Source organism: Tupaia chinensis, unplaced genomic scaffold (genome assembly GCF_000334495.1).
Source record: "Tupaia chinensis unplaced genomic scaffold, TupChi_1.0 Scaffold145592_1, whole genome shotgun sequence".
Classification (NCBI taxonomy): domain Eukaryota; kingdom Metazoa; phylum Chordata; class Mammalia; order Scandentia; family Tupaiidae; genus Tupaia; species Tupaia belangeri.
In genome coordinates this window covers 1,912,420-1,940,012 of record NW_006205449.1, presented here as the reverse complement: position 1 = coordinate 1,940,012, position 27,593 = coordinate 1,912,420, and the positions used below count along the sequence as shown (strand labels likewise).

The window sequence follows — 27,593 nt, the reverse complement described above, 5'->3', positions numbered from 1 at the left end:
CCGGGAGCAGGTGGCGCGGGGCAGGCCGGGAGCAGGCGGCTCGGGGCAGGCCGGGAGCACAGCGCGCGGGGCAGGCCGGGAGCACGCTGGGTGAGGGAATCTCTGAGGGCCGCCAACAAGGATTTGAGGCGAGCAAAGTTGGACTGAAGTTCCCGCAGGGGTGAGCGGCGGCCATGCGTGGCCTGCTGGACCCAGCCGGCCGGAGAGGCCTCTGGCTGAGGGAGCCCGGGCGGAGCCAGGGGGTCACCTAGCCGGTGTCTATCCAGCTCTTTCCTCAGGACCAGGAAAGCCTGGTGCACTGGCGCCAGAGGCAGCAGCTTCTCCAGAGGCGTGGCTTTTACAGTTAAAAAAAAAAAAATCATACTCAGGGCCCAGCAGATGGCGTAATGGTTACGTTGCTGGGCTCCCCCGTAGTCAGCCGTAGTTCAAATCCAGGACCAGAGTCCTACAACTCAGGCCCTGGGCATGCGTTCCCAAAATCTCAGGAAAAGGGATTGCGGTGTGGCCATGCGGGGGAGGGGTGATTTCTCGCCTAATGTCTCTCGGGCAAGGGCCCATGTCCTACAGCAAGTCTCTCTCTCGCTCTCTCTCTCTCGCTCTCTCACACACACAATAAAAAAAGATTTGGCCTAGGTTTTGAGCTTTACAGTATAGTTCTTATACAATCTAGCAAAGAAAATAAACAGAACTTCTTTTTGAACTTGCAGGTTTTACAAGTTACAGTTTTTAAAAATATGTATTTAAGGTAATTCTCATAACAAACAAATGATTGCTTTTTCCTGAACAGGTCGATGTTGTTTCCATACAACTTTGCGCTCAGTCTGAGAAGGACAAGGAAGAGGAGGACTGCTCACAGGAATTCTTAGTGATTTGAATTTAAACCCCTGTCATAAGATATTTAAAGGAGGGAATCAGCAGTTAGCGTAATGGCTATGTCGCTGGACTCCCACGTAGTTGACCACGGTTCGTATCCTGGACCCGGTGGCTTAAAATTCACACCGTGCGCGTGTGCGTGCATGCCCAGGATCCTGAGAGGAGAATGGAGGAGAAGGGATTGCGGCGTGACCATCCCTCCTGGGGGGTGATTTCTCACTTTCTGTCTCTATGTCTCTCTCTCTCTGGTGAGTGCATGTGCCCTATAGCAAAAACCTCTCCAAAAAAAAAAAAAAAAGATATTTAAGGGAAATATAGATGGAAAATCATTTGTGTTAAATATGTTTTAGAAACAAGTTCCAGGCTTTTACCCATGTTGTTGACCTATTTTGTTTAAAAATATACAATATAGCCTGGACCCAAGCTATATTTTGCCTTGTTCATTATCGATGTCCTATACTAAAACATTTCAGATGAAGTGATTAAAATGTTGAGGTAAATTGTGTTTGCCTTGGCACTTTGTACTTTTTTTTAGTTTACTTTTCACAAAAGAAATCATTTTTTATAGAAGAGAGCATAAAATCAGAGAAGAAATATTTTTTATCTTTAATGATATCAGAATTTATATTGATTAAACATCAATGCCTTGTGTGAATTTGTGTTAACCACTATAAGAATCCTGTCTTTGAAAGAACCAAATGGTTCTCCAGTGATGAAAATTTCAAATACTGTGGTTCTTAAGTGACAGAGATGGATTTGGAGTCAAAAGTTTGTTTTTAGCCTTCCTCAAATACATTACAAATGTGTTCATTCCTGTCATCAGACTCGGGACTGGTCTCACTCCAGATTCCTGGACTAATAATATGTGATAACTTTTCTTCCTGAAGATAGAAAACATACTGATAACAAAAAGTTTATAGAATCAGAATCCAAGGCTTCTTCATGACGTAGAGCTCTTCGAAAAGTTCATGGGAATGCACATTATGAAAAAACTATGCATGGATGTCAACTATTTCTAGCACCAAAATAAACTCTTAACTATAGTTCCCTTTTTGTTTGTTTGTTTGTTTTTAGAGAGGTTTTTGCTATAGGGCATGTGCGCTCACCAGAAAGAGAGAGACAAAGCAATAAATCACCCCCCCGGGGGGGGGGGAATGGCCATGCCACAATCCCTTCTCCTCCATTCTCCCCTAGGGATCAGGCATGCATGCTCATGCACCTGGCGTGACTTTAAGCCACCAGGTCTGGGACTCAAACTGCGGTCGACTACTTGGGAGCTCAGTGACATAGCCATTATGCCAACTGCTGGTTACTATAGTTCCATTTTCCACAAACTTTGTGAAGTTCCCTCATATTTATGACTGTTGCAGTATTTGACCTTCAGTAGGCTGCTTTACTGTTACAGGTATCTTTTCTGTAATATTGGATTGTTGGAAAAGTAATGACTTTTTTTTCTGTTTTTCTATGTCATGACTTTTCTGACAACCCAATATATAATATAGAAATTAAAGTATGCTCTGTGCATTATGATCTGTAAAATGTGTCCCAAGAAGTTTTAAAGCCAGATAATTTAGTAGAATAAGAAACTAGGTAACAATTTAGAGATGATTTTCTTTCATGTAAAACGAGAAATAATCTCTCAATGTGAAAGTACTTCAAGGAGATCTGAAACAACAGAAGCACGTTTTCACTTTCAAATTATTGTTATTGTCATAGGAAAGATTTTATTTTCCTGGAGAAAAAAAAGAAACAGGAATAGCCAGGAATTGTAAAAAACAATTTGTTAAATAAAAATAATATAGTAAAAACTTATCTAATGCAATAGCAGGGTAGGCATTTAATAAACATTAGCTGGTGTTCGTCTTATTTATACTCAAATTATTCTACTCTTATAGAATTGCACATTTAAAATTCTATATTATCTTTTGGGGTGGTGAAAATATTCTAAAACTTATTACAATATGGTCAAAAAATTTTGTGAATATAGTAAAAAACATAAAATTGTACACTTTAAATAGATGAATTATGTTAAATGAACTAAATCTTAATAAGACTTATGCCAGAAAATCCTAGAAACCACTAGAAAACCTTAAAGGTAAAATGTAAGTGATATTTAACTGCAAAAGTTTGCTAACTAATTTTATTTTTATTACCTAATTCTAATAAAATATCAAATATGTGCTGAGTTGGTACTGAAACAATTGATAAGGTAGTTTACTATCTTTATTGCTGCTTGTTTTTAAAGGCTTCATTGCAAAGATATTCAGTGAACAAGAAAACATGAATGATTCTAGGCAGCAGTCATTGTTCTTCCTCACGCTTCCAGATTTACGCAAACTCTGTGCTATCAGGATAATACTGAGTAATGGGGTGGCAGATACTGAGGTTAGGAGTACACAAATGAAGATGTGCAGGTAATACTACATTTTGTACCTAAGTCTTTTTAAACGTTTAAGACCTGTAAGAGCTGTTTTAGAATTATTTAAAACAAAACACTCATTCACTCAATCTGTGTATATAATTTTTTGAACTTTTGCTATAGGGCACATGTGCTCACTAGTGAGAGAGAGATAGAGAGGGAAAGTAAGAAATTATGCACCCTCCCCTCATTCTGGAGGATGGCCACACTACAACCCTTCTCTGTCCTCTTCTCAGGATTTTGGGCACCCATGTGTATGCATTCAGTGTATTTTTCAAGTTGCTGGGTCCAAAACTTGGACTGCACAGTTGGCCATGTGGGATCCAGCGGCCTTAACTGGTTAGCCCTGTATATAATTTTAAAGTAAAGGACTCAATTTTGTTTCGACCAAGTATGTTGGATTACATTTAAGGAGGGATTTAAAATCCTTGAGGTAGAATATTTAAATGTTGAATTTTTACTTTTATAACTTCTTACATGTTTTTTGTTTTGTTTTGCTTTTGTTTTCTCCATGGGGTGCATGCACTCGCTTGGGAGAGAGAGAGAGAAGGGAAATGATTCTTAAGTGTGTTTTAAGAATTTTAAATCTCTACACATATTCATGAATTTAAAAAGCCAAGCTCCACCAAACTTAGAGACACTAACTAATAAATATTTGTTGAGTAACTACTGTTTATGGATCACTTAGAAGGAGAGACATTGTATGTCCCCACTCAGTACATACCGAGTGTCCGCACTCTATGACTGAAACTTAGTAAAGGATATAGAAACACAGTAAATGGAAGTGAATACCAGATATAGTGTGTGTGAAAGAGTAGAGTCTGAGGAAGGACATTTAGAAGAAAAATAGAGAGGCAAAGCATTAATGGGACAAAGAAATGTGGTATTATCTGTTGAAGATAATTTTATAGTTTTGTCAACTGGACTAGGGAGAAATGTTCACATGTTGAAATATTCCCTTTGTAAGCTAAATAGCATGATTGAATGTCTAAAAGGAAATTAAATTAAAAAAATAATAAATACTCTAAGTATTTTAGATTAGTATAGTTTCTTAATTTTCAAATTACTATAAAATGCTCAAGATTATTTCTCTAAGAACTATCAAAATATCTGGCCTGAGGTAGTCTTTGAAATATAACTTAGTTGAAACTTCAACTATAATTTCATGATTACTAAGGACATACCATGTATCAGTCCCTTACATTGTTTGAGGCACTCAGAGGATGACTCATAAAATACATGACAAGATTAATTTCTCAGTGCATAAGCACCTGTAAGATTGCAGAGGCTTAATAAATAAATAACATAAGGAAGATAATTTGGGGATGTCTCCATGTTCTTCCTATTTACAAAACTCTTCTCTTCATTTCCACTCAAGTAAATAAGGGAGCCTGTACAATTCCTGCTAAGGGGTAACTTGATATTACCTATTGAGAACTTACCTATGAACTGCTTTGGAAATATTGAAATAGCTAGAAAACTATAAGTGAAATATTCTGTTCTTACCCTTGAATTGAAGCCTTCTGGATCCCAACAAATGTTGGCCCATCTTGTTTTTTGAGGCGACCTTATATATGTAATATATGTACTCATGGTAGTTTTTCCTTTTTTTTTTATGACTTATGATGTTAAAAATGTTCAGAGTTTTAACTGTATTATCTTTTGTGTTTTCTTATCTTTTCCTTGACCTTTGAAACAGAATTACAACAAAATTGTGTAAATAGTCATTTGAATTGTCATAATTTTTATTTTGAATTTATTTGGCTGTTAACTAAGCTAAAACTGCTACCTACTTGACATGGATTGGGAAGAATTTCTTTTTAGAAGGAAATGAATCTAGCAACTAGTACTAATTTTGAAGTAGTTTATACCTTCACTGGCAGCTGAATCCTTAGACTTTTGCTTCCAGTGCTCCCTACTCACCAGTTTGGGGCGGGGTGGGGGGGAGGAAGGAAGTGGAAGAAATTAGTCAAAAGAGAGGTTCCTCAGTGTATTTAAACATCTTTAATATATACACACACACATACATACATACATACTTAGGACAGAAATGGAGTCTTAGAAGAGAAATTTAAGTTCACAGATGAAAGACGTTGGCACACTTAGATACAGGGACAGGTTTCCACAGTAATATCAGTGTGTTTTAAAACTTCATGATTCTCCATTTTTTAATTTTATCTATTTCTTCCAATGGATAGAGAGACAGAGAAGGAGACAGGTACCCCTAACAGAATCTTCACATCATGATTCACCCATAGCCTAAGGCCACCAGAATCACAGACACACTTCTGTGTCCCCAGTGTGTACAGGAAGACCTCAGGATGTGAATCTGGGACCTTCCCATTGTTTTCAACATTGAGGAGCACTATGTTACAAATCTACCATGGCAGCTGGCCCATAATTCTCTCTCTTTTTATTATATATTTTTAAATGCTTATTCATCTTTTTTTTTTTTTTTTTTTTTTAAGAGAGAGAGATACAGAGAGAAAGAGACAGGCACTGCAAACAGGATTCTTTTACCACAATTCGCCTCCAGCTTCAGCCAGCCTGGAACACAGAGCCCTGGCATACTCAGGGACGTCCCAGGATGTAAACCTAGGAACTGCCCTTGTGGTTTTAACTGTGCTAACACTGCGCTACCCATAGTTCTGTTGATTCAAATATTGGGTCAGACTCTGCAATGTTCAAGTTTCCATGTTAAGCATGGTGAAAGAAACATAAGTGTGTAACATAATCTTTAATTTAGAGAAACTTAGAATTTTAACTAAGCAAATTTTCTAAATGTTTCAACAAAGCAAAAACACAGACAGTGAACAAGTTCACTTTGAAATTAATACATTTCATCTCCACAGGCAATTGCTATTTTTGTATCAAGATATTCTTACATCACCTGTGCCTGGAACATTAAACCAAATTTGGGTGATTATGGCGGTTAGTATTTTAACATTTTATAAAATATTACCAATTATTGGGAACAATAATGATAAACAGTATTTAGGTATTAGAACTGAAATTTAAAGTGACTTATGAGGATGAATCATACTGTGTTGTAGTTTGATTAAACTATTAACAGATTAATTTTGACATGTCTGATATTTAAAATCCATTTTTTATGATTCCATTATAATTTAATATTCAAAACTGCTAAGATAAAGATCATTAAGAATAAACCATGTTACAGTATAATTTTTAAGAAAACATGTCTTAATAACTTTTATCGTATTTTATTTTGTTAGAGTTACACTTGACGTTAAGGAAGAATTTCCTCATTTCAACAAATATCCAACCAATTTTAAGGAACTTAGGCCAGTGTTTCTTTTAATTTGAAATTTTTATTTTAAAATTTTTATACTCATGACTTGTAGGATGGGCCTCTAGATAGACCTCGGGTAGAGGATCCTTAACTACTGCCTCCTCTCCCCCATCATCACCCAGTTTCAGCAAGAAGTCAGAATGGTCTTTAACCCTTGTGCCCCTAACAGCAGTTAGGAATTCCTCTGCAGAGTGGGGAATGAGGTAGTAGACAGGGACCATAAAAATATAGTTGGGGTATGGGCCCAAAATGGAATCACAAAATGGCTAAGTTTTGAGACGGAGGCACTGATGGTTCAGTGATCGACCTAGGCAGTATGACCTAGTCTTAACACAGGCTTTTTCCATGCCCCAACAAATTCCAGGAAGAAGGTAAGATACTGGTTTTCATGACCTGAAGCTTCTACACGAAGAATCTCCTGACCTTGGTACCCACTCCAAAATTAGGAAAATAATTGTACTCATTCAGCAGGCAACCCACCCCACCAGGAGGAGAATGGATGCACAAGTTCCACCTAGACCAAGTCTGGACAAAGCCCTTCCTAACCCAAATAAAAACCCCTCACCACAGTTCTTCCTTGCCAACCCATTTTCCAGGACTCCTCCCTTTTTGGGAGCACTGTTTTTCCTTCCCTCTCCTTTAATAAACTCCCCACTTTGCTACACCATAAAAAAAGAAATTACACTCAATGGAATAAGAACTAGGCTCTATAGCCGTGAACAATGGAAAGGGGGGTAAGTGGGAGGGGCTTAGGAAGGAAGTCCTTGACAAACATAAGAATATGAAGTTTTCTGATAGAAAAGATGTATGTGGTAATATCCTTGATTTGATGGTAATGTGATGCATGTTTTTGACAAGAACTACTAACATATTTTCCAATGCTATATATTCCTGGGAATGAAAATGAAATGCCAAAAATGTTTATGAAAATCTTATCGTCCTGAGGCTTTTGTCAAAAATCTTTCTGAAAATCTCATTCCTCTAAGATTTTAATTCCTCAGAATCCAGTTAAATCAACATTTGTTAACAATGCTGATAAGTCCTCCAACCATTCAGTTCTTTTATTTTTGTTAGGTCTTTGTTGTATGCCTTTTATATTCTCCTATCTTTATAGTTTTTAAGAAAGACCAGTCATTGGTGAATAAGTAGACTAATATCTCTTATTTGCCTCTCTTTTCTACCTGAAAATCTTTATGGAACAAAAAAGATTTAATTTTAGAGTTCTAGTAAACTCAACTATTCTAATCTTAATAGGAATAATAAGAAGAAAGTAGCCATTTACTATATATATTTTGCTCTCTTATAAAGGTATTCTATAAAAAATTTATAAGACTATTTAAAGAAAATGATATTATTATATCCACTACTTTGAAGCCTGCCTTTATTTCCCCTTTAACAATGTCTCCTGGACATGTTTTCATGTCAGTGCATAAATCTTCCTGGTCATTAAGGCTGTGAGGTATTCCACTTTACAGGTATATCACAATATTTCCTAATGCGCATCTGAGTTTCTACTTTTCTACTACAAACAATGCTTCAGAAGCAGTGCTTCAGAAAGCATTGCTGAAATTATATCATTTTTATTTGGCTGCTTATTCCTGTGGGTTACATTTTTAGAAGGAAGATTGCAGCACATTTTAACTATAACCCAGAAACTACTGAACTGATTTCTGAAAAGCTTATACTGGATTACCTTTTAACAATCAGTGTATGGAAGACTCTATTTTTCTATACCCTCATAAACTCTGGCCAGTCTGTTTTAGATTAAAAAATAAAATCTTCCTGTAATTCCTACTTCTCTCGTTAGAGAGCTGGAATACTTAGACTTTTTAAACTTGATTTTGCATTTATGTCCATTTTCTTATGTCTAAAAATTTATTGTCTTATTAAAGGATAAATTAATTAATTGTATGAAATTTATGGATCCTTTTATTTATATGGTGGTCTGTAACTCCCAGAAATGTTTTCCACACTTTGAGAATGTGCCTGTAGGTTCTAGTTCAAGGTGATAATGATCATTTTTCTAAGGCATAGAGGCTGCTGGGATGATAGGCTGATTTTGTGTCTTCTGCTATATAATATTTAAAATCTTTGTATATTACATTATTTAATTATATATTTGCTAAACCCTTTACAAATGTGGATTTTTGTTATAGATACCATTTTATAAAGCTGGAAAACTTAATGCCTATATTGAAAAATATGGAGCTAAGGTAAATTTTTAAAAGGATAATAATTTCAAATGTTTATATTTCTGTGTATTCAACTTCTTTTGTTAGCAAACAAAAAACTGGAGTGTTGCATGTGAAAAAAAAATCAACTTTTTTTCTAAATAGTTATTTTGTTTATCTTGAGTATAGAAAATAGGGAGAGGCTTTTTGTTGTTGTTCAATACTTTATTGCAGCCATATCATGTGGCGTTATCTCATTTACCATATACATCTTCAAAGAAGCGAATCTTCCCATTTCTACAGATGAAGAAGATGAAACTCAGAGAGATGAAATTACTCTCCACAGTCATATGGCTGGCTGATAATGGAGAAAGAAGACACTAAAAGGTATACTGTGCATGGTGATGAGCATCTTAGCAGTGAAGAAAAAGAATACATGGTGATGAGCCTTCCCCTGCTTTCAGTTCATCAAGTCATGAGGCCATAGCTAGAGCTTGCTTCATGCTTCTACATGTCACCCTGAAGTATCATTGATTATTTAGCTGCCTGTCTAGGCATTGCTGTGGCCAGTGTTCCTAGGTCTAGTAGGTTCTAGACATTTAGGTTTCTGGTCCTCTCCAAGATGAGATGCCACTTTTAGATTCCAGGAAGATGATAAAGTTTCAATAATATCTAGAATTGCTTGCAGTTACCTGAGAAATCTTTGAATAAACTCAAGGCTGGTTTTAGCCATTAGTCACAATCTGTGCAAGAACAGAATATTTTTTTTCTTGGAGAGGTTTTTTCTATAGGGCACATGCCCTTGCCAGAAAGACAGACAGAGACAGAGAGACAGAAAGCGAGAAACCACCCCCCAGGGGGGATGGCCACACCACAATTCCTTCTCCTCCATTATCCTCTCGGGATCTTGGGCACGCACACACACGCGCCTGGCATGAGTTTAAACCTCCGGGTCTGGAACTCAAACCATGGTCGGCTACATGGGAGTTCAGCGACGTAGCCATTTTGCCATCTGCTGGTCCCAGAACAGATTTTTTTTTAAGAATTATTTTATTTATCATTATTTTCCAGTTTTATTAGAGAGAGACAGAGAAAGAGAGGGAAAATGAGAAACCAAGCCACCAGGTCCAGGACTTGAACCACAGTTGGCCATGTGGGAGTCCAGCGCCTTTAACCACCACGCCACTTGCTGGCCCTCAGAACAGAATTTTTTAAGAGCAATGAAGAGGGATTTGGGTTAAGTCATTTTGCTGAGATAAATCTTCGATCATCTAAGTTGCTTATAGTACCGCTATTTTTCATGTCTATCGAATCTGTAGTGATAGCACCTCTCTTTTCCTGATATTGGTAATGTATATCTCCTTTGTTCTCCTCCCTGATCAGTCTGGCTAGAGATCTAGTAACCTTACTGGTCTCCTCAAAAAATAAGCTTTTGGTTTTATTGAATTTCTCTGTAAAATAATGGAATTAATTCCATTTATTTTCCTTTTGTTCTGTATTATCTTTCACTTAATTTGGGTTTAGTTTGCTCTAGTTTTTTTAAAGTAGAAGTTTTTAAGGCTGATTGAAGAAATTTCTTGTTTTAAAATATAAAAACATTAGGTGTTAAACATTTCCTCTTAATTATATGTTTTGTTTTATTCGCCTCAATTACAAATACTTTCTAATTTTCATTTGATTTTTTCTTTAAACTATGGGTTATTTAGAAATTTATTATATCATTTTGAAATATAGTCATGTACCTCAGAACATTTTAGTCAGTGACGGACTGCATATATGATGGGGGTCCCATAAGATTATAGTAGGCTATTCCAGATAGCTGAGCTGTGTAGTAGGTTATATCATCTCAGTTGTATAAATACACTCCATGATATTTGTACAGTGACAAAATCACACAATGGCACATGCCTTGGAGTTTATCTCCATTGTTAAGTAGCATGTATTTGGGATTTCTTAAGGAACTCTCTGCTATAGATGTCTAATTTAATTGTTAGAGGACGTGTTCAGTAAACTTGAGTCTTTTTAAATTTATTGAGACTTATGTTCCAACATGTGATCTGTCTTAGTAAATACTTTATCCATGTGTATTCTGCTATCATGTCAGGTATTCCATAAGTATTAATCAGGTTGCATTGGTTAATCATGTTAAATCTATTCTCACTTATTTTCTGTTACTTATATCAGTTATTGAGAGACAAATATTAAAATCTCTACCTGTAATTATAAATTTGTCTATTTCTCTTTGAAGTTCTTTCCCAGCAGTCCTGGGACAACTGTAGAGATATCTCCAAAATGAAACTATCCTTGGTTATTTGTGGGAGATTCCTAAAGGACTGATTTGTTGTTCATGCACTTCTTGCACCATGGGAGTTGCTCAGACAAAAAAGGTGTATAAAGTTCATCCCTAACTATAGCTTAAGGGATAAAGGACACCTTCTTTGTCTTGCAATCCTTCAGTTCACCAGTGAAAATAGTTATAAAATGATAGAATTACCCCAGATTTCCTCCTTGCATGTCAAGACTCTCTGTCCTGATACATCCTGCTATATCTGGATTAATTCATTAGACCAAAGAGAAAATCAATATGGAAGTAAAGAACCACCTAACTTTCTAAGGTAGGCTCTGTTGGTTTATGGGACATGTTCAGCTGCTTCTGCCTGGGCCCCTGGGGCCATCCACGATCAAAGACAACAGTGGAGGTTGAACTCATCCTGCTGATCGTAGTCCTGTTGATAGTAGCCTTAATTAAATTCTCTATAAGACAAATTCAACATATCTGGTTACATCGCCTGTCAAGAGTATTCAATTGTGTCATGGAAATATTACCGAAAAGACAAAATGCTACAAGGATGATGGGAGGAAAGGCAGACAATATTGGGAAACTGTTCTCAGCCCTCTCACTTTTCTGCATGCTTTTCTGGGAGAGTCAATGACAGCCTTTTTTTCTGGACTCTGTTTCAAGGATATTCTATAACAAGCAACCTTGGTTCTTTCTTCTGTTTGGGTAGTTTCCTCACATACATGTGTTGACTCATCCCCAGTTGAATACTCCAAAGGGGCTCTCACATATCTCCTGAATTTTCTCTCTGTGCATCTCTTTCCTCTCCAGTACTTTGCCTTGAAAACTCTAGATTCCCTAGCCTTTCTGGACTCTCAGCCCTGTCTCCTCAATTCAGGGACAGCATGGACTCTTCCTGGATTCCTCCTCCTTGCACAATAGCTGGGAAATCCTCTGTAATCAGTAGAGTGGACAATCAGAGGACCTATCTTCTTGGTGTCCTATCTTTTGGTGATCACTTTTCTTTGTTGCCTGATGGCCAGTATCTTATGGACCATTGTTATATAACTTTCTAGTTTTTCAGACATTTCAAGTAGAAAGATAAATCTGGTTTCTATTATTCATTGGTAAGAAGTCAAAGTCCTGATTTTTAAAATTCTGTACAAATAGATACTCTGCTCATTGCATGTGTGCTCATGTAAATATTTAATCATTTTATGATGTTGAACTAGAATAAACAATAATGAAAAATATTACAAGATCATCTGGTCTGAGTCCTTCTGTGTGGAGCAGAATATAAAATAACAGTGAAGGTTTTAGCATAGGCACTCTCAAAATTTAATCTTACAGGGTCATTGAAGCAGATAGAATTTGACCATGACAGTATTACAGTAGTAGTGGTTTTTGTTTTGTTTTGTTTTGTTTTTTTGGAGAGATTTTCACTGTAGGGCGCGTGTGCTCGCCAGACAGACAGAGAGAGACATAGAGACAGAAAGCGAGAAATCACCCCCCAGGGGGGATGGTCACGCCGCAATCCCTTCTCCTCCATTCTCCTCTCGGGATCTTGGGCACACACACACACGTGCCCGGCATGAGTTTTAAGCCACCGGGTCCGGGACATGAACCGCGGTCGACTACGTGGGAGTCCAGCGACATAGCCATTACGCTAACTGCTGGTTCCCAGTAGTAGTGGTTTTGACACAAGTATTTTTTGACACTTCTGTATCTTTAGAACCAGATCAGATTAGTTTTATCAATGACCATAACTTTTACCCAAATGAGTCCAGCTTGTTGGAGTTCATCTTAAGCATCTAGCCATCTCCCTATGAATTTATAGAGACACAGAAATTGCTGTTAAATTTGCCCCAATTTTTTCTTTTAATATTTTTAGATGGAGGCTCCACAAAGAATAATTCCTATAATTCTTCAAAACTGCCTTTCCTATTCATTCATGGCAAAACTTGCTCCAGACTGGCATAGAGCTGGCCATCTCTTGGTACAAGGTAACTTTACCTCTTTCAGATAATTGGAACTTTCTGACCAGATTATTTCTATTTTGTGCATCTGTTTTTAATTTCAAAATATATTATTTCTTGAGAATAGTCCTTAAAATAGCCCAAATAAGCATTCTCAAACAATCCCACAACAACATAAATGTCATCTTGTTACTTTGAGATTATATCCACAGGCCTGCCGATATTTAAATTTTATTATATATCTGATACTTAAAGAAAAAGAAATACAGGTTATGAAATACTATGATAAAATGAACAAAAATAGCCATTGTTGTTGGAACCGAGTCTATTTTAAATTTTTGATGAGGTCTATTTTCTAAGTTTTTTATAGCAGTAAGTAAATATTTGAGAGAAAGATTGTGTTTTTCTGTTTTTTGAATTGAAGAGAAACTTTGAGTGACTATATTTTTTCCCTCTAAGTATCATCAGATATTCCTTTATATAATAATCATATCTTAAAGCATTTTCCTTAATTTTGATAATTTCATATAAAAAGATTATATTTATCAAGCACAATTATGAATTATAATAATATGACATATCCTATTTTTTAAGGAAGAGATTTTCTTTCTCATATGGGAAAACAAAATGCTGTTGGTAAGTAGAAATGTACAAGTCAATATACAAAACATTAATATAATTAACAGTTGTTGATAGAGCAATGTTCTAGATCACTGAGTTTTACAATAGTGATGATTATTTATGTCCAAATTTGATCAGATAATACTGTAGTCGGAATTTTGCCTGAGAAATCACATCTGGTTCCAATACAAATTCTACCTGTATAAGAAAACAGTTATTCATCTTAATTAGAAAAAAATCTATATTTTTGTTTTATTTACTTAAACAAAATTATTATTGTGATGGAGTTGAATTCTGCAGACAATTATAATATATTGCTTCCAGAATCATAACATCAAAAGTTCTTAGGACCAGCAGTTAGCGTAATGGCTATGTTGCTAGACTCACTGTAGTTGACAGCGGTTCGAGTCCCAGATCTGGTGGCTTAAACTCACGCAGGGCATGTGTGTGTGCATGCCCAAGATACCGAGAGGAGAATGGAGGAGAAGGGATTGTGACGTGGCCATCCCCTCTGGGGGGTGATTTCCCGCTTTCTGTCTCTCTGTCTCTCTGTCTCTCTCTGTCTTTCTGGCAAGTGCACACACCCTATAGCAAAAATCTCCCTCCCCCCCAAAAAAAGTTCTTTAGTACTGGGCCAGTCCCAAGATATAGCAGTTTTTCTCTACTCAGAAGAAGCCACATCCCACATGGTCAACTAGGTTCATGCCAGGCATGCATGCGTGTGCCCAAGATACTGTCAGGATGAGGAATTAGAGGAAAAGAATTGCAGCATGACAAGCTCCATTGGAGAGTGCTTTCTCTTTCTCATGCACATGTCCTCTGGCATTAAAAAAACACTTAGTACTGATGAGTTAAAGCTTTATTTCTTATAAGAAGACTGTGTGTGATTCATTTTTTTCCATAAATAATGATCTAAAGTATGTAATTTACTATATGATCCAATCTAATTCTGTCATTTATTTGCATGGCTGTATTACTGGTAGACAGGTCCCCAACCAGCAGTCCAGAGATAGCAGACATGTGGGAATCCTGCACCCACAGTGCACATTATTAATCAGTCACAGTAGCTTTCCCCACTTTGGGGACATAGCCTTAAAATCCTGACCTAACATCTGTAATCCACAACAACTGCATCTAACTGGACTCTCCATCATGTGCCCTGCAGTGCAGTCCCCGGGCTCTAGCTTTGGATGAATATATTCATCATCTGGATTTAGTTTCATCCCAAACACTATCATGGGACTATAGCTGTAAGGATTAGAGATAACTTCAGGAGAACAAAATTAAATTTTTTAAGATTTTATTGAAGGGTAGTAAACTACAGCAAAACTCACAAATTGTATAACTTATCAAGTTTTCACAAACTAAATATATTCCTGTAACCAAGAAACATTACCAATACCATTATGCTTTCATTAAGTGCTACCCCTTGCCAAAGTCACTTGTCAGAAGTAGCTTTATTTATGAAAAACAAGGTAGAGGATGCAGGGCTCTAGGAGTTCTGGAATTTATCTGTCAGTATATTTGAGGATTTTTATTAGTAAAACACTCAAGTCAGAAGCATGGTATAATACCTTTTCAGGAGAAATCTATACATAATAGATGTCAGGCTTGTATAAAGTATTTACTGGGTTTTCTCTTAAACTGTAGGACATCTCATTTTTCCTACTGTAGCCCTGCCCTATGACCCTTCCCCACCTCACACATATCCATACTGCTTTGTATCTTTGTCTTCTTTCAGATGTCTCATCTGTAGACTGTCAAATATTATATGGTAAAATTATTTAAATCTCACCATTGTGGAAAAAATTCTGCTCTTAGTTGCTGACTTGAATAAAGAAATTTCTTTGTTACAAAAAATACTTTATTTGATAGGATGGAGTAATGATTCCAGACAGTTTACAGTTCAATATTTTATTTTCAGTCTTAGACATCAATGTAACAGAAACTCAGGTTTGTTTAAGTATAGAAGCTTGTACAATCAGACTGCCACCACCTGAGGTACCACATATTCCAATTTCTATAATTTACTGTATTTAGTATATACTTAATATACTTGTTATTATTATTAACATGCTATTAGGTTTTACTGTTTGACATAAAGCCTAACAGAGAAGTTTTTACTATAAATGTCCATATTATTAAATGCTTAACATATTTATATTGTTCTATTTCCCTAAAGAAAATATTCTATTATAGCACAGGTTTTATATTATTCCCTTGTTCAAAGATCACATCAAGACCCAGTTGCCATGCCCCAGACAGTAGGGTGCCACCATGCAATACTGGAACCACACAGGAGGCCAGTTCAGATCACAGCTGACCTGACCACACTGGGCATGCCCATGGATACAGCCCTAATCCTGGCTGGCAGGGAGATTGGGGGAGGGACTGTGGTCTGTTATGGCCCTGTCAGGGTTGTCTCTCTTTTTTCTCTCTCTCATGAAATAAATAGACTTAAAAAAAAAAAAACTTTTTAGGTGGCATCTGAGACTCTTTGACAACTTTATACTGCCTCAGAACCTACTTCTTACCTCTTCTTTCCTCTGTAGATATTAAAAGCACTGTTTTAGCTCATACTGAATGTAACAGTCACCCTGTCCTTGGCATTCTGATAGCATTTCTTATGCATCGTTTTTCTACACATGAATATTCAAGTACAGTTAAATGCTTAGTACAGCACCTGGCTCATATTAGAAGTTCAAAATTGATAGATAGTGTTGTTATTTTATTCATAAACAAATTGAGGGTCAGGCAGTTAAGTAATTTGCTCTATGTCATAAAGGTAGTAAGCAAGAGTTTTGCAGGAACTATTACTTTAGGAATTCCAAGGAAAAGGCAATATCTAAGGAAATTTATATTTAAAATTTTGGAAATATTTGCACTATTTTTCACTTTTCCTTCTTGAAATGATCTCCTTTTTAAAATTCTCTGAAACTTTTTTGTTCAGAATCTCCTACTGTTCATTCATAGTTGTTCTTTATCTTATTATTTTAAATATTACTATTTCTTAGGGTTCCACTTTTCAGCCCCCCTTTCTTGCTCTTCACAAACTTATCCATTCAAGTAGCTTGAGGAAATAAACTAGTATCTTCCAGTTTTCTCATGTAGTTGCAACTTATCTGTTCTCTCTCAGATACTGTTACATGAATGTACTAATGGCACTCAGAATCAATTCTGTCTAAAATGGAATATATTTATTTATCATCCTCCCCACCCCAAAGCTGTTTCTCCTTTGTATTGACACTTTTGGTTACCAGCACAAACAGCCAATGAATTGTCTATTGATTTGGTCTTTTTATTTTGCTGAACAGAAATATCTGAGACTGAGTGATTTATCAAGAATAGAGATCACAGTTCCAGTGGCTAGGAAGTCCAAAAGCATGAGTCTGGTACCTGGTCCTGTGTCACAACATGATGACAAGCAGAGAGAGAAATTGGCATATGCAAAGAGAGACCCATAGGCAGTCATCTCACTTTTATAATAACCTACTATCATACTAGCCAACCCATTCCTGAGACAGCCAGGACTCACTCTCTCCAGAAAGACATCACTAACCTATCCTTGAGGGCACTGTCCCATGATGCACTCGCTGCCTATCAGACCTCACCACCTAAAGGTGCCATACCTCTCAACACCATTACATTGGGAAACAAACTTTTCTGCACATGAACATTTGGGGAACAAATCATACCCAGACCATAGCACCTACCTAGAGACTTCAGAGTTATCCTTGGTAGTTCTACTATACAAGCAGTCTTTAATAGCTTACCTTGGTCTCTGAGATTGGCTTTTCTCTGTCTCATTTCCATTGATCTAATTTAGATCCCTCTCTTTTTTCTGTACTATTGAGCTAATCTCCATTTTGGCCTTCTTGGGTCTAGCCTTTCCCTTCTAATATACTCTCTTAATTCCTCCTCACAGTGTTAACAGAGTTCTCTTCCTAAAACAAAGGTTCCCATTTATGTATCTCTAGCATGTCAACATTGCCTAGAGAATATAATATCCAAATTTATTAGATTGGCATTTTAAGGAGGGAATAAAATTTATTAAGTATCTGCTTATCAGTGTGGTATTGGTAGCATAAGAATACTTTATCAATATTTGCTAAGTCAATAAATACAAGGGGGTAAAACTCTCGGGGTGTATGATGAACAGCAGGGTAGTTTGCCAATCCTTGAATAATTTGTGTTGAGAAAGACTAGTATAAACAAAGATACAAGTACCGTGGAGCTCCGTGCAGCAATTAGCTTGAGTCTCTTAATAGTGTATAAAATACGCAGAAGCATATAAACTCAAACTAGGTATATGTAAACTACAAACATTTGAGGGGCCAAGGTTGTGCAGCATTTGGGAGGTGGGAGGTGGTGCAGTGGTAAAAACTTGATGCTCTGTGAGGCAGACCGACATGAGAAAGTTGGTCAGTTTAGCTGGAGTTCCTTGAAAAGTACTAGCCAATAAGGTTACAACATTGTTTCCCGAAAAATGCTATGGTGACAAATTAAAAGGAAGATAAGACTTAATGAATTATTCTCTATAATTTTAATCTAGTGTCCTTTTACCAATTAATATTTTAATTTTTCAGCCCCTTTAAAGTCTATGTCTTTGACTAATTTTAAGTGGCAAGCTCTTGTTGGCTACCAGCAAGCTCATGTTGGCTACCTACAAGAGTAAATGCCCTATTGGTAGGGAACCTAAGAAAGAGGGAAGAAAGCATTCTAGGAAGTGGAAAGGGGATATAAAAAGAGAATGTATGGAATATAACTCTTTAAGTCAAATTTTTTAAAAAGTCAAAAATTGAGTTAAGGAGCTTTATTTATGTAATTCCTTAGGAAGTGATTTAACTTCATACAAATTTACATAATCGAAAACCCTGAAAAACAGTTGAAATAAATACAAAATAAGAGTTTCAGTTTGGATGATAAGAGGTAAAACGTGAAATAGTTGATATAGTCCATAGAGGGGAAGCAGGGTGAACTGAAACATTAATTACTCATATAAAGTGGTTATGCATGATTCAATGTAATTTAAATCTTTGAAACTAATTTAAAACCAACTCTGTGTGTGTGTGTGTGTGTGTGTGTGTGTGTGTGTATAATAGATAGATATAGATACTTTTTTTGATGCCTTTTTTTCTTTGCAAAATTCTTTGGGGACTTATGCATCGAAATCTTATTCTATTAAAAGCTCAAAGAGTTTGATATTTTTCAAAATATTATAAAGGATTTTTATACCAAGAAGAATGCTGTCATTGAGAAACATTCCATTTTAAACAACTGGTGCTATGTTTTGCCAAGGTGAGATTTCAATTTCCATATCTAAGTTGGGTTAAAAACATATTAATTTTCTCTTATTTTACTTCCTTAACATTGATATGTGCAAAAGTATAAACAATTTTGGTGAATTTTAAAAATTGAATAATAACTTTAGAACGATATTGAAACAGTATTTTCATACTTACAGAAGCCATAAATTATCAAATTACTAAAATAATTTTATTATACCTTTACATTAGCTTTAGTTTGAAAAAGTAAAATTTCTAGAGTCCTCATTTTATTTATTTTATTTATTTATTTATTTTTTTGGAGAGATTTTCGCTATAGGGCACATGCGCTCGCCAGACAGACAGAGAGAGACATGAAGACAGAAAGCGAGAAATCACCGCCCAGGGGGGGATGGTCACGCCGCAATCCCTTCTCCTCCATTCTCCTCTCTGGATCTTGGGCACGCACGCACACGCGCCCAGCATGAGTTTTAAGCCACCGGGTCCGGGATGCGAACCGCGGTCGATTAAGTGGGAGTCCAGCGACATAGCCATTACGCTAACTGCTGGTTCCCAAGAGTCCTCATTTTAAATGACAAATTTTATAATAATATCATAACATATTAATGATTCATTTTAATTTTATCTGAGCTGAATTTTAAGTTTGTACTGTCTTTGGGAAAAAATTATTTGTTATATAAACAGCACTATTGGAATGAAATTTTAATTTGTTTGGCAAAAAGAACTTTATTACCTCAGTAGTAGCTTATACATAATAATTCAATCATTAAAATGGGAAAGAGATAGAGAGTTACATTTGACTCTACTTCATCAAACTCTATTTTTCTTCTTTACAAAAAAATGATAGAGGGCTCATGTGCTCATCAGAGAGAGAGAGAAAGAGAAAGCAAGAAAGCATCCTTCATGGGGCATGGTCATACTACAATCCCTCCTCCTGTATGTCTCCTTCCTCTTGAGATTTTAGGCATGCACACATATGTACCCAGCATAGCTTACAAGTCACTGGGTCTAGAACTTGAACCATACAGTCAGCCGTGTAGTATCCAGTTATCTTAACCACCTGGCCACATTCTGGATCTAATTAATTAAACTCTTAATGGACTTTTCCCTTAAGTCTGACATTTACCAGACATAGCTGTGCGTAGCAAAATTTATTAATCATTATTTTGTGTTTGTAATTGCTGCATTACACCAATTCAATTTAGTTTTTCCTAACAATTCCAGTTGTTAATATTTAATATAAATAAAGGTTATATATAACAAACTCACAGGTAATGTTATACTCAGCAGTGAAAATTTTAATGCTTTTCCTCCAAGATCAGGAACAAGACAAGGATACTTATTCTCACCACTTCTACTCAACATAGTACTAGAAATCAGTCAGAGAACTGAGGCAAGAGAAAGTAGACCATCCAAGTTGGAAAGGAAGAAGTTAATTTTTTTTTTTTTTGCAGATGATATCATCTTTATATAGAACACCCTAAATATTCCAAGGAGCCCAGCAAGTGGTATAGGGATTAAGGTTCTGGACTCCCATGTGGTTGACCACAGTTTGAGTCCTGGACCTGGTGGCATGAAACTCATGCCGGGTGTGTATGCATGCACAGCAAAAATCCTGAGAGGCGAATAGAGGAGAAGGTGTTGCCTCATGACCATTCCCCCTGGGAGGTATTTCTCACTTTCTCTCTCTCTGTCTCTGTCTCTCTGGAGGTGCACTCGCCCTATAGAAAAAATCTCTTAAAAAAAGATTTCACCAAATAACTGTTAGAACCAGTAAACAAATTCAGTAAAGCTGTAGTATACAAAACCAACATATAAAAATTAGCAGCATTTCTATATATTAGCAGCAACTTATTGAGAGAGACAGAGAGAGAGGGAGATGGACTCGATGCCGCAATCCTCCAGCCTCCATAGATTTTTGCCATAGGGCGGGCGCCACCATGCCCCAGCAGCAACTTATTCAAAAAAGAAATTAACTGAACAACCTCATTCATAATAGCTATAAAAAATAAAATTCAAGTAAACAGGTGAAACCCCTTTGTACTGAAAACTATAAAATATTGAGGAATTATTCTGAAGAAAATACAAATAAATGGAGAGATATCTAGCATTCATGGATTAGAAGAATTAGTATTGTTAAAATCTCTAATGCCTAGTAATCTACAGATTCAATGCAATACCTATCAAAATTCTAATGATTTTTTTTTCACAGAAATAAAAACAATTCTAAAATTTGTATGGAACTACAAATGACCAAAATAGCCAAAGTGGGCTGGCCTTGTGCCTAGTGGTTAAGGGAGATAGGTCTCACATGACCAATCATGTTTTGAATCCTGGTCTGGGCATCTTGAAAAACACACTGAGCCTGTGCACGTGGATGTTCAAAATCCTGATGGGACGGGAAAATGGAGGAAATGCAAGATTATTATGCCCTATTGGTAGCTTGCGCACGAAAACACATATACCCTCTGGCAATAAAAACAAACAGCCAAAGCAATCTTGTGCAAAAAGAAGTCTAGAGACCTCATACTCTCTAATACCAACATATCCTATAAAGCTATAGTATGTTATTGGTATAAAAACAGATGCATAAACCAATGGGTCAGAATAAGAAACTCAGAATAGGGACCGGCAGTTGGCATAATGTTGCTGGACTCCCATGTAGTTCACCACGGTTGGACTCCTAGACCCGGTGGCTTAAACTTATGCCGGGCACGTGTGTGTGGGTGCCCAGGATCCCAAGAGGAGAATGGAGGAGAAGGGATTGTAGTGTGGTCATCTCCCCAGGGGGTAATTTCTCGCTTTCTGTCTCTCTCTGTCTCTGTCTTTCCTGTCTTTTTGGCAAGCGCATGCGCCCTATAGCAAAAACCTCTCCAAAAAAAAAAAAAAAAAAAAAAGCTCAAAATAAATCCATACATTTGTGGTCAAGATTTTCAACAAAGGGCTAAGAACACATAATGGATAAAGAGTGGTCTCTTCAATAAATTACATTTGAGAAAACTGAATAGTCACATGCTGAAGAATGAAATTAGACCCTTATCTCACACCATATGCAAACATCAATTCAAGATAGATTAAAGACTTAAACACAGATGTTAGTTAAAATGTAAAACAATGAAAAGAAATGTATGGGAAAAGCTTCTTGACATTAGTCTGGGCAGTGACTTCCTGGCTATTACCCCAAAAGCACAGACATCTAAAATGAAAATGGACAAATTAGATTAGATTCAATTAAAAATATTCTGTACAGCAAAGGAAACAAATAGAGTAAACATACAGCCTAGAGAATGGAATTTGCAAACTATACATCTGATAAAGGATTAGTATACAAAATGCCTAAAGAACTCAGATAACTCAATAGCAAGAAAACAACCTGATCTGCAAATGGGCAAAGGTATAAATAAATATTTCTCAAAAGGAAACATACAAATGGCCAACAGGTATAGGGAAAAATGTTCAGCATCACTAATCATCAAGGAAATGCAAATTAAAACCACAATGAGATATATATCATATCTGTTACAGTGGCTATTACAAAAAATATGAGAAATATTAAGTGTCGATGAGGAGATAGAGAACCCTTGCACATTGTTGGTAGGATGTAAATTAGTACAGTCATTATAAAGAATAGTATGCAGGCTCCTCAAAAAATAAAAAATAGAACTGCCATATGATGCAGCAATCCCACTACTGGGAATATACCCAAAGGAAGTCAGTATGTAGAAGAGACATCTACACTGCCATGTTCACTGCAGCATTATTCAGAATAGCCAAGATAGGGAATCACTATAAGTGTTCTCTCACTGGTTGAATGGAAAAGAAATTGTATATATACACAATGGAGTAGTATTCAGGCTTAAAAAAAAAAAGAGAGAGAAATCCTATCATTTTTCACATAAACTTCGTGGAGGACATTATGTTAAGTGAAATAAGCCAGGTACAGAAACACAAATACTGCATGATCTCATGTATGGAATCTAGAAATGTTGAACTAAGAAACAGAATGAGATATTTATTACCAGCAGTTAGAGCAGAAGGTTTGTATCAGGGAGATATTGGTCAAAGGACACAAAATTTCAGATAGAGGAATTTGCAAAAGTTCTATTTTGCAACAAGGTGACTATACTTAATAACAATGTATTATTGAATATCACTAAAAGAGTAGATTTTAAGTGTTCTTGCCATAAAAATTACATATGAGGTAATTATTTTATTAATTACCTTTATTTAGCCATTCCACAATATGTACATATTTCAAAACACCATGTTATACATGATAAATATGTATAATTTTTACTTGGCATCTAAAACTACACAAGACATAATACAATGTATGTTTGAAACTGAGAGGAAACTATTACTTATATGTGGACAGTACGATAGTTACTAAATTTTTCTGAACACATTCTAAATCACATAGTTCACTTATCAAACTATATTTAATCATTAGTTCATAATGTCTTACCAACTCTCATTTCTCATAGTATGAAAATGGGACAGATAATAAGCATTCTTAATGCCATACCCCCTGATTGTCCTTTTCATTCATATGAAGATTTCCAGATGCATTGGGATGACCTGGTAAGGAATTGGATTATACATTATATTAGAAGGTATTTAATTTTGTTTCTTACAATTTAACCTAAATTTAGCTTTACTCAAGATGTTTCTAATGTTGTGTTTAATTTTTAGTATGGCTATAAACTTCCACAAGATTATGGGAATGTTAAAATATACTGCAGCATCTACTTCAGAATGATTGGAGAAAGAACCTTCACATATCCTTTACACACCATTTAGAGCAGATGTTCTCTGCCCACCTTATGCCACTTACAATATGGTCCCACCCATATCATCATCTTTTTTTTTTTAAATTTTATTTTTTTCTTGGAGAGGTTTTTGCTATAGGGCACGTGCGCTCGCTAGACAGAGAGAGAGAGACAGAAAGCAATAAATCACCCCCCCCAGGGGGGATGGCCACGCCACAATCCCTTCTCCATCTCCTCTCGGGATTTTGGGCACGCACGCACACGCGCCAGGCGTGAGTTTTAAGCCACCGGGTCTGGGACTCGAACCGCGGTCAACTATGTGGGAGTCCAGTGACATAGCCATTATGCTAACTGCTGATCCCTCATCATCATTTTTAACTTCTGTCTAAATAAAACTGCTTTTTCCTTTACTAATCTGCCTGTTAGTGGCTTTGCTTAGAATTTTCCACTATTTTTATTTAAGGATGGACTTAATAAGAATAATATATTTTTTAATTTTTTATACATTCAATCTGTTTATATCATTATAGCATGTAATTGTTTTCCATAAACACTATCTCAACAATTTAGAGAACGAAGGCAAATTTAAAATAAAAAAAATTTACATGTTTCCTAATAGAAAGAAAACAATCATTTAATTCCTTAGACAAGAGCTCCCTCTAGTGGCAATTTTGATATTATTCAAAGTACTGAATATAAGTAATAGGTTGTTTAACAAAGATTTTTCCTTTTGGAAAATTATGTCAGAGAGATAGAAAGTGAGAAATCACCCCCCAGGGGGGATGGCCACACTGCAATCCCTTCTCCTCCATTCTCCTCTCAGGAACTTGGACATGCACTCACCTACACCTGCACCCAGCATGAGGTTAGGCCACTGAGTCCAGGACTGGAACCACGGTTCACTACATGGGAGTCCAGTGACAGCCATTACGACAACTGCTGGTCCTGGAGAGTGCTTTTTCTTTCTCTCTCTCTCTCTCTTGCAATTTATCTTTTGTGCACATACTTGCCCTCTGGCAATTAAAAAGATGTCCTTTTCATCTCTTTTTAAAATAATGTCTTTCTTTTGCGGGGGGTTGGAGGGGTTATAGGGCATGTGCACTCACCAGAGAGAGAGTGAGAATGAGAGAAAGTGAGACATTACCCCTCAGTGGTGATGACTATGCCACAATTCCTTCTCCATTCTTCTCTAAGGATGACACAATCTCTTCTTCTCCATTCTCCTCTCAGGATTTGGGGCATGCACACACACATGCACAGTGTGTTTTTAAACCTCTGGGTCTGGGACTCAACCCACAAAAAAGGCATTTTTCTTAATAATAGTTGTTAAAGTCTACACATGATACAACACAGGTAGTCAGGTTAAAACTCTTATGTATTAATTAGATTAACTGATTTTGTCACTCCCATCTCTTTTTGTATTCTAACCTGCTAGAGTTTTTAAAATGGTGAAAGTAGAGAAGGTTATAGTGTTCTCTTTCTGCATTCTACATTTCTAACCCAAATCTTAATGATAAAACAACCTGATGAAGAGTCTTCAAAAAGTTTATGGAAAATGTGTATCATGAAAACTATACATGGGTTTCACCACTTTTGCACCAAAATAAACTCATAATTTAATTGTACTTTTCTAAGACCTTTTTGAAGTCCCTTCTGTTTCAGTTATTTCCCTTCAGTAAATGCCAAAATATTATTCCAAGTATTCAGAATATTTTTCAACAAAAACAGTAATTGCTTTTCTCTAAAAAACTGCTTTGCCACCTGAATACAATCTATATGTGATGTTTTTCTGTACTGAATTTTTTGCTGTTTTTAGAGCTACAGATTATTTATTGTTTATTATATTTATTTTATAATCTTTAATGTCATAATATATTCTCCCTATCAGTAATGTAATAATATATTCTCTCTATAATCATTTTGGCTATATCTTACTTTGCCAGTCCAATTAGAAAGTCTTATAAGGACATAATAAATTATTTTTATTGTGAATGCTAAAATAGAATGAAGATCCTCGTGAGAAACCATGCTTTTTAGTGTTAGATAGAACTGGATAAGCAAAACAAAGAAATAGTTAGAATCTATGTGTGCTTTTTTCTCTTTAAACTTACAGAAAGACATGTGCCTCCAAGTTCCTCATAGCACAATCCATCCCTTGTCTCAGTGAGCCCAGATCACTGGCGTACAAGCATGTACCCAGCATGTACATGGAGGTCCTGGGACACAAACCCGGGACCTCTCCTGTGTGGGTCAGCAGTGCCACCACCATAGCATCACCTAACCCTGTATGTGTGCCTTTTTAAGATTGCTATTTTAATTTTTTAAATTCCATATAAATTTTTATCACTTATGTACTAAATTATTTGACATTGTTCTTTAACATTGTTCAGTTACCCTCTCAGTTGCATCAGAAGTCAACCCATACAGTTCTTTCCAAGAGTAAACTTGGAAAACGTATTGAAAAGTTTTCTTGCAGACTTAAAGTCTAAACTGCCTCATATATGTGGATTTCCCATAAAGATGACAAATAAACCATGCTACCACACTCAAGAACTAATTAAACCTCAAATACAGGTAAGAGATTTCTTGTCCTGTCCTCTTAAGACATCTTATCACTTGTCTTACTTGAATCTCTTGTTTTCTGTAATGATATACCCAATCCATCATGCAGTAATTCTTCTCTCCATTCTATATTTCCTTTACACTATTTGATGTCATTATTGTACTTAACTTGTCATTGTCATTGTTGTTATTATTGTATTTCAAATTATAGTAGTAGTTTATTGAAATTTTCACTCACATCAAGGATAAAAATGAGTTTGATTAAAAAGAAGGAATTTTATAAGGGAATTTATTTGGAGAGACTGTGCTGTCAGTACAAGCTCAGTTGAATGGAAGGTGAGATGCCTTCTCACTAAGTCATAAGTGGGGGGCTTTTATGCAACTGCTCAGAATCTAGTGTGACTCCTGCAGTAGGAGGAATATAGTGGGCCAGTGTCTGGCTCTTAGCTGATTTAATTAAGAAATTAGTATAACTGGTATCCACTGATGAACACATTAAAGAAGAAACAACCATTTGGGGATTGGCCTATACTTCAGAGTTTGTCCAAACAAGAGGTAGAAGATTTACCTTGAAATCTGACTCCCAAGTTTGATTTTTTAATAAGTCTGGACACTTTCAGGAAGGAAGAGGTTTCCTGTTGGCATTTTCCCCTCTGCATTTTTAATATCTAATTTCGTGATTCATTTATTTATTTATTTATTATATTACATTGAATCACATATAACTTCACAGTGTATTACATTTCTTTTTCCAGAATAAATACCATGCATATCAGTCAATATACAGACATTAAAATCCCCCATTTGATCATCCACAAGTTTTTCATTTTTTCCCAATTATTATCCCAATTATTTTTTTAAACTGTCAATCACTATTTATCATTTTATTTGTAAAAAGACTTTAGCAAACATGAAGTACTTCTCAGACCAGTCCAGTTGAGAATACTATACATGTCATCACCAACAGGTAATAAACCATATCTGGGGACCAGCAGTTAGTGTAATGACTATGTTGCTGAACTCCCATGTAGTCAACCATGGTTCGCATCCTGGACCCGGTGGCTTAAAACTCACGCCGGGGGACCAGCGGTTAGCGTAATGGCTGTCACTGGACTCCCACATAGTCAACCGCGGTTCAAGTCCCGGACCCAGTGGCTTAAAACTCATGCCGGGCGCGTGTGCGTGCATGCCCAAGATCCCAAGAGGAGAACAGAGGAGAAGGGATTAAAGCGTGGCCATCCCCCCTGGGGGGTGATTTCTTGCTTTCTGTCTCTCTGTCTGTCTCTGTCTGTCTGGCGAGCACACACTCCCTATAGCAAAAACCTC

The 27,593-nt window shown here is 36.4% G+C and overlaps 1 protein-coding gene across 1 annotated transcript in view; it reads left to right on the top strand.

Annotated features, from left to right (window-relative positions):
* The first annotated feature begins 3,153 nt into the window (after window positions 1–3,153).
* The window catches only part of CUNH18orf63 (chromosome unknown C18orf63 homolog), a 40,586-nt gene continuing 16,146 nt past the window's right edge, over window positions 3,154–27,593 (top strand). The window contains exons 1-10 of the mRNA XM_027768126.1: window positions 3,154–3,287; window positions 6,145–6,223; window positions 8,762–8,818; window positions 12,946–13,057; window positions 13,625–13,666; window positions 15,576–15,652; window positions 18,840–18,949; window positions 23,421–23,517; window positions 23,629–23,714; window positions 26,096–26,279. Of these exons, the coding sequence (XP_027623927.1) occupies window positions 3,154–3,287; window positions 6,145–6,223; window positions 8,762–8,818; window positions 12,946–13,057; window positions 13,625–13,666; window positions 15,576–15,652; window positions 18,840–18,949; window positions 23,421–23,517; window positions 23,629–23,714; window positions 26,096–26,279 (978 nt within the window). The remainder of the gene's footprint in view (window positions 3,288–6,144; window positions 6,224–8,761; window positions 8,819–12,945; window positions 13,058–13,624; window positions 13,667–15,575; window positions 15,653–18,839; window positions 18,950–23,420; window positions 23,518–23,628; window positions 23,715–26,095; window positions 26,280–27,593) is intronic.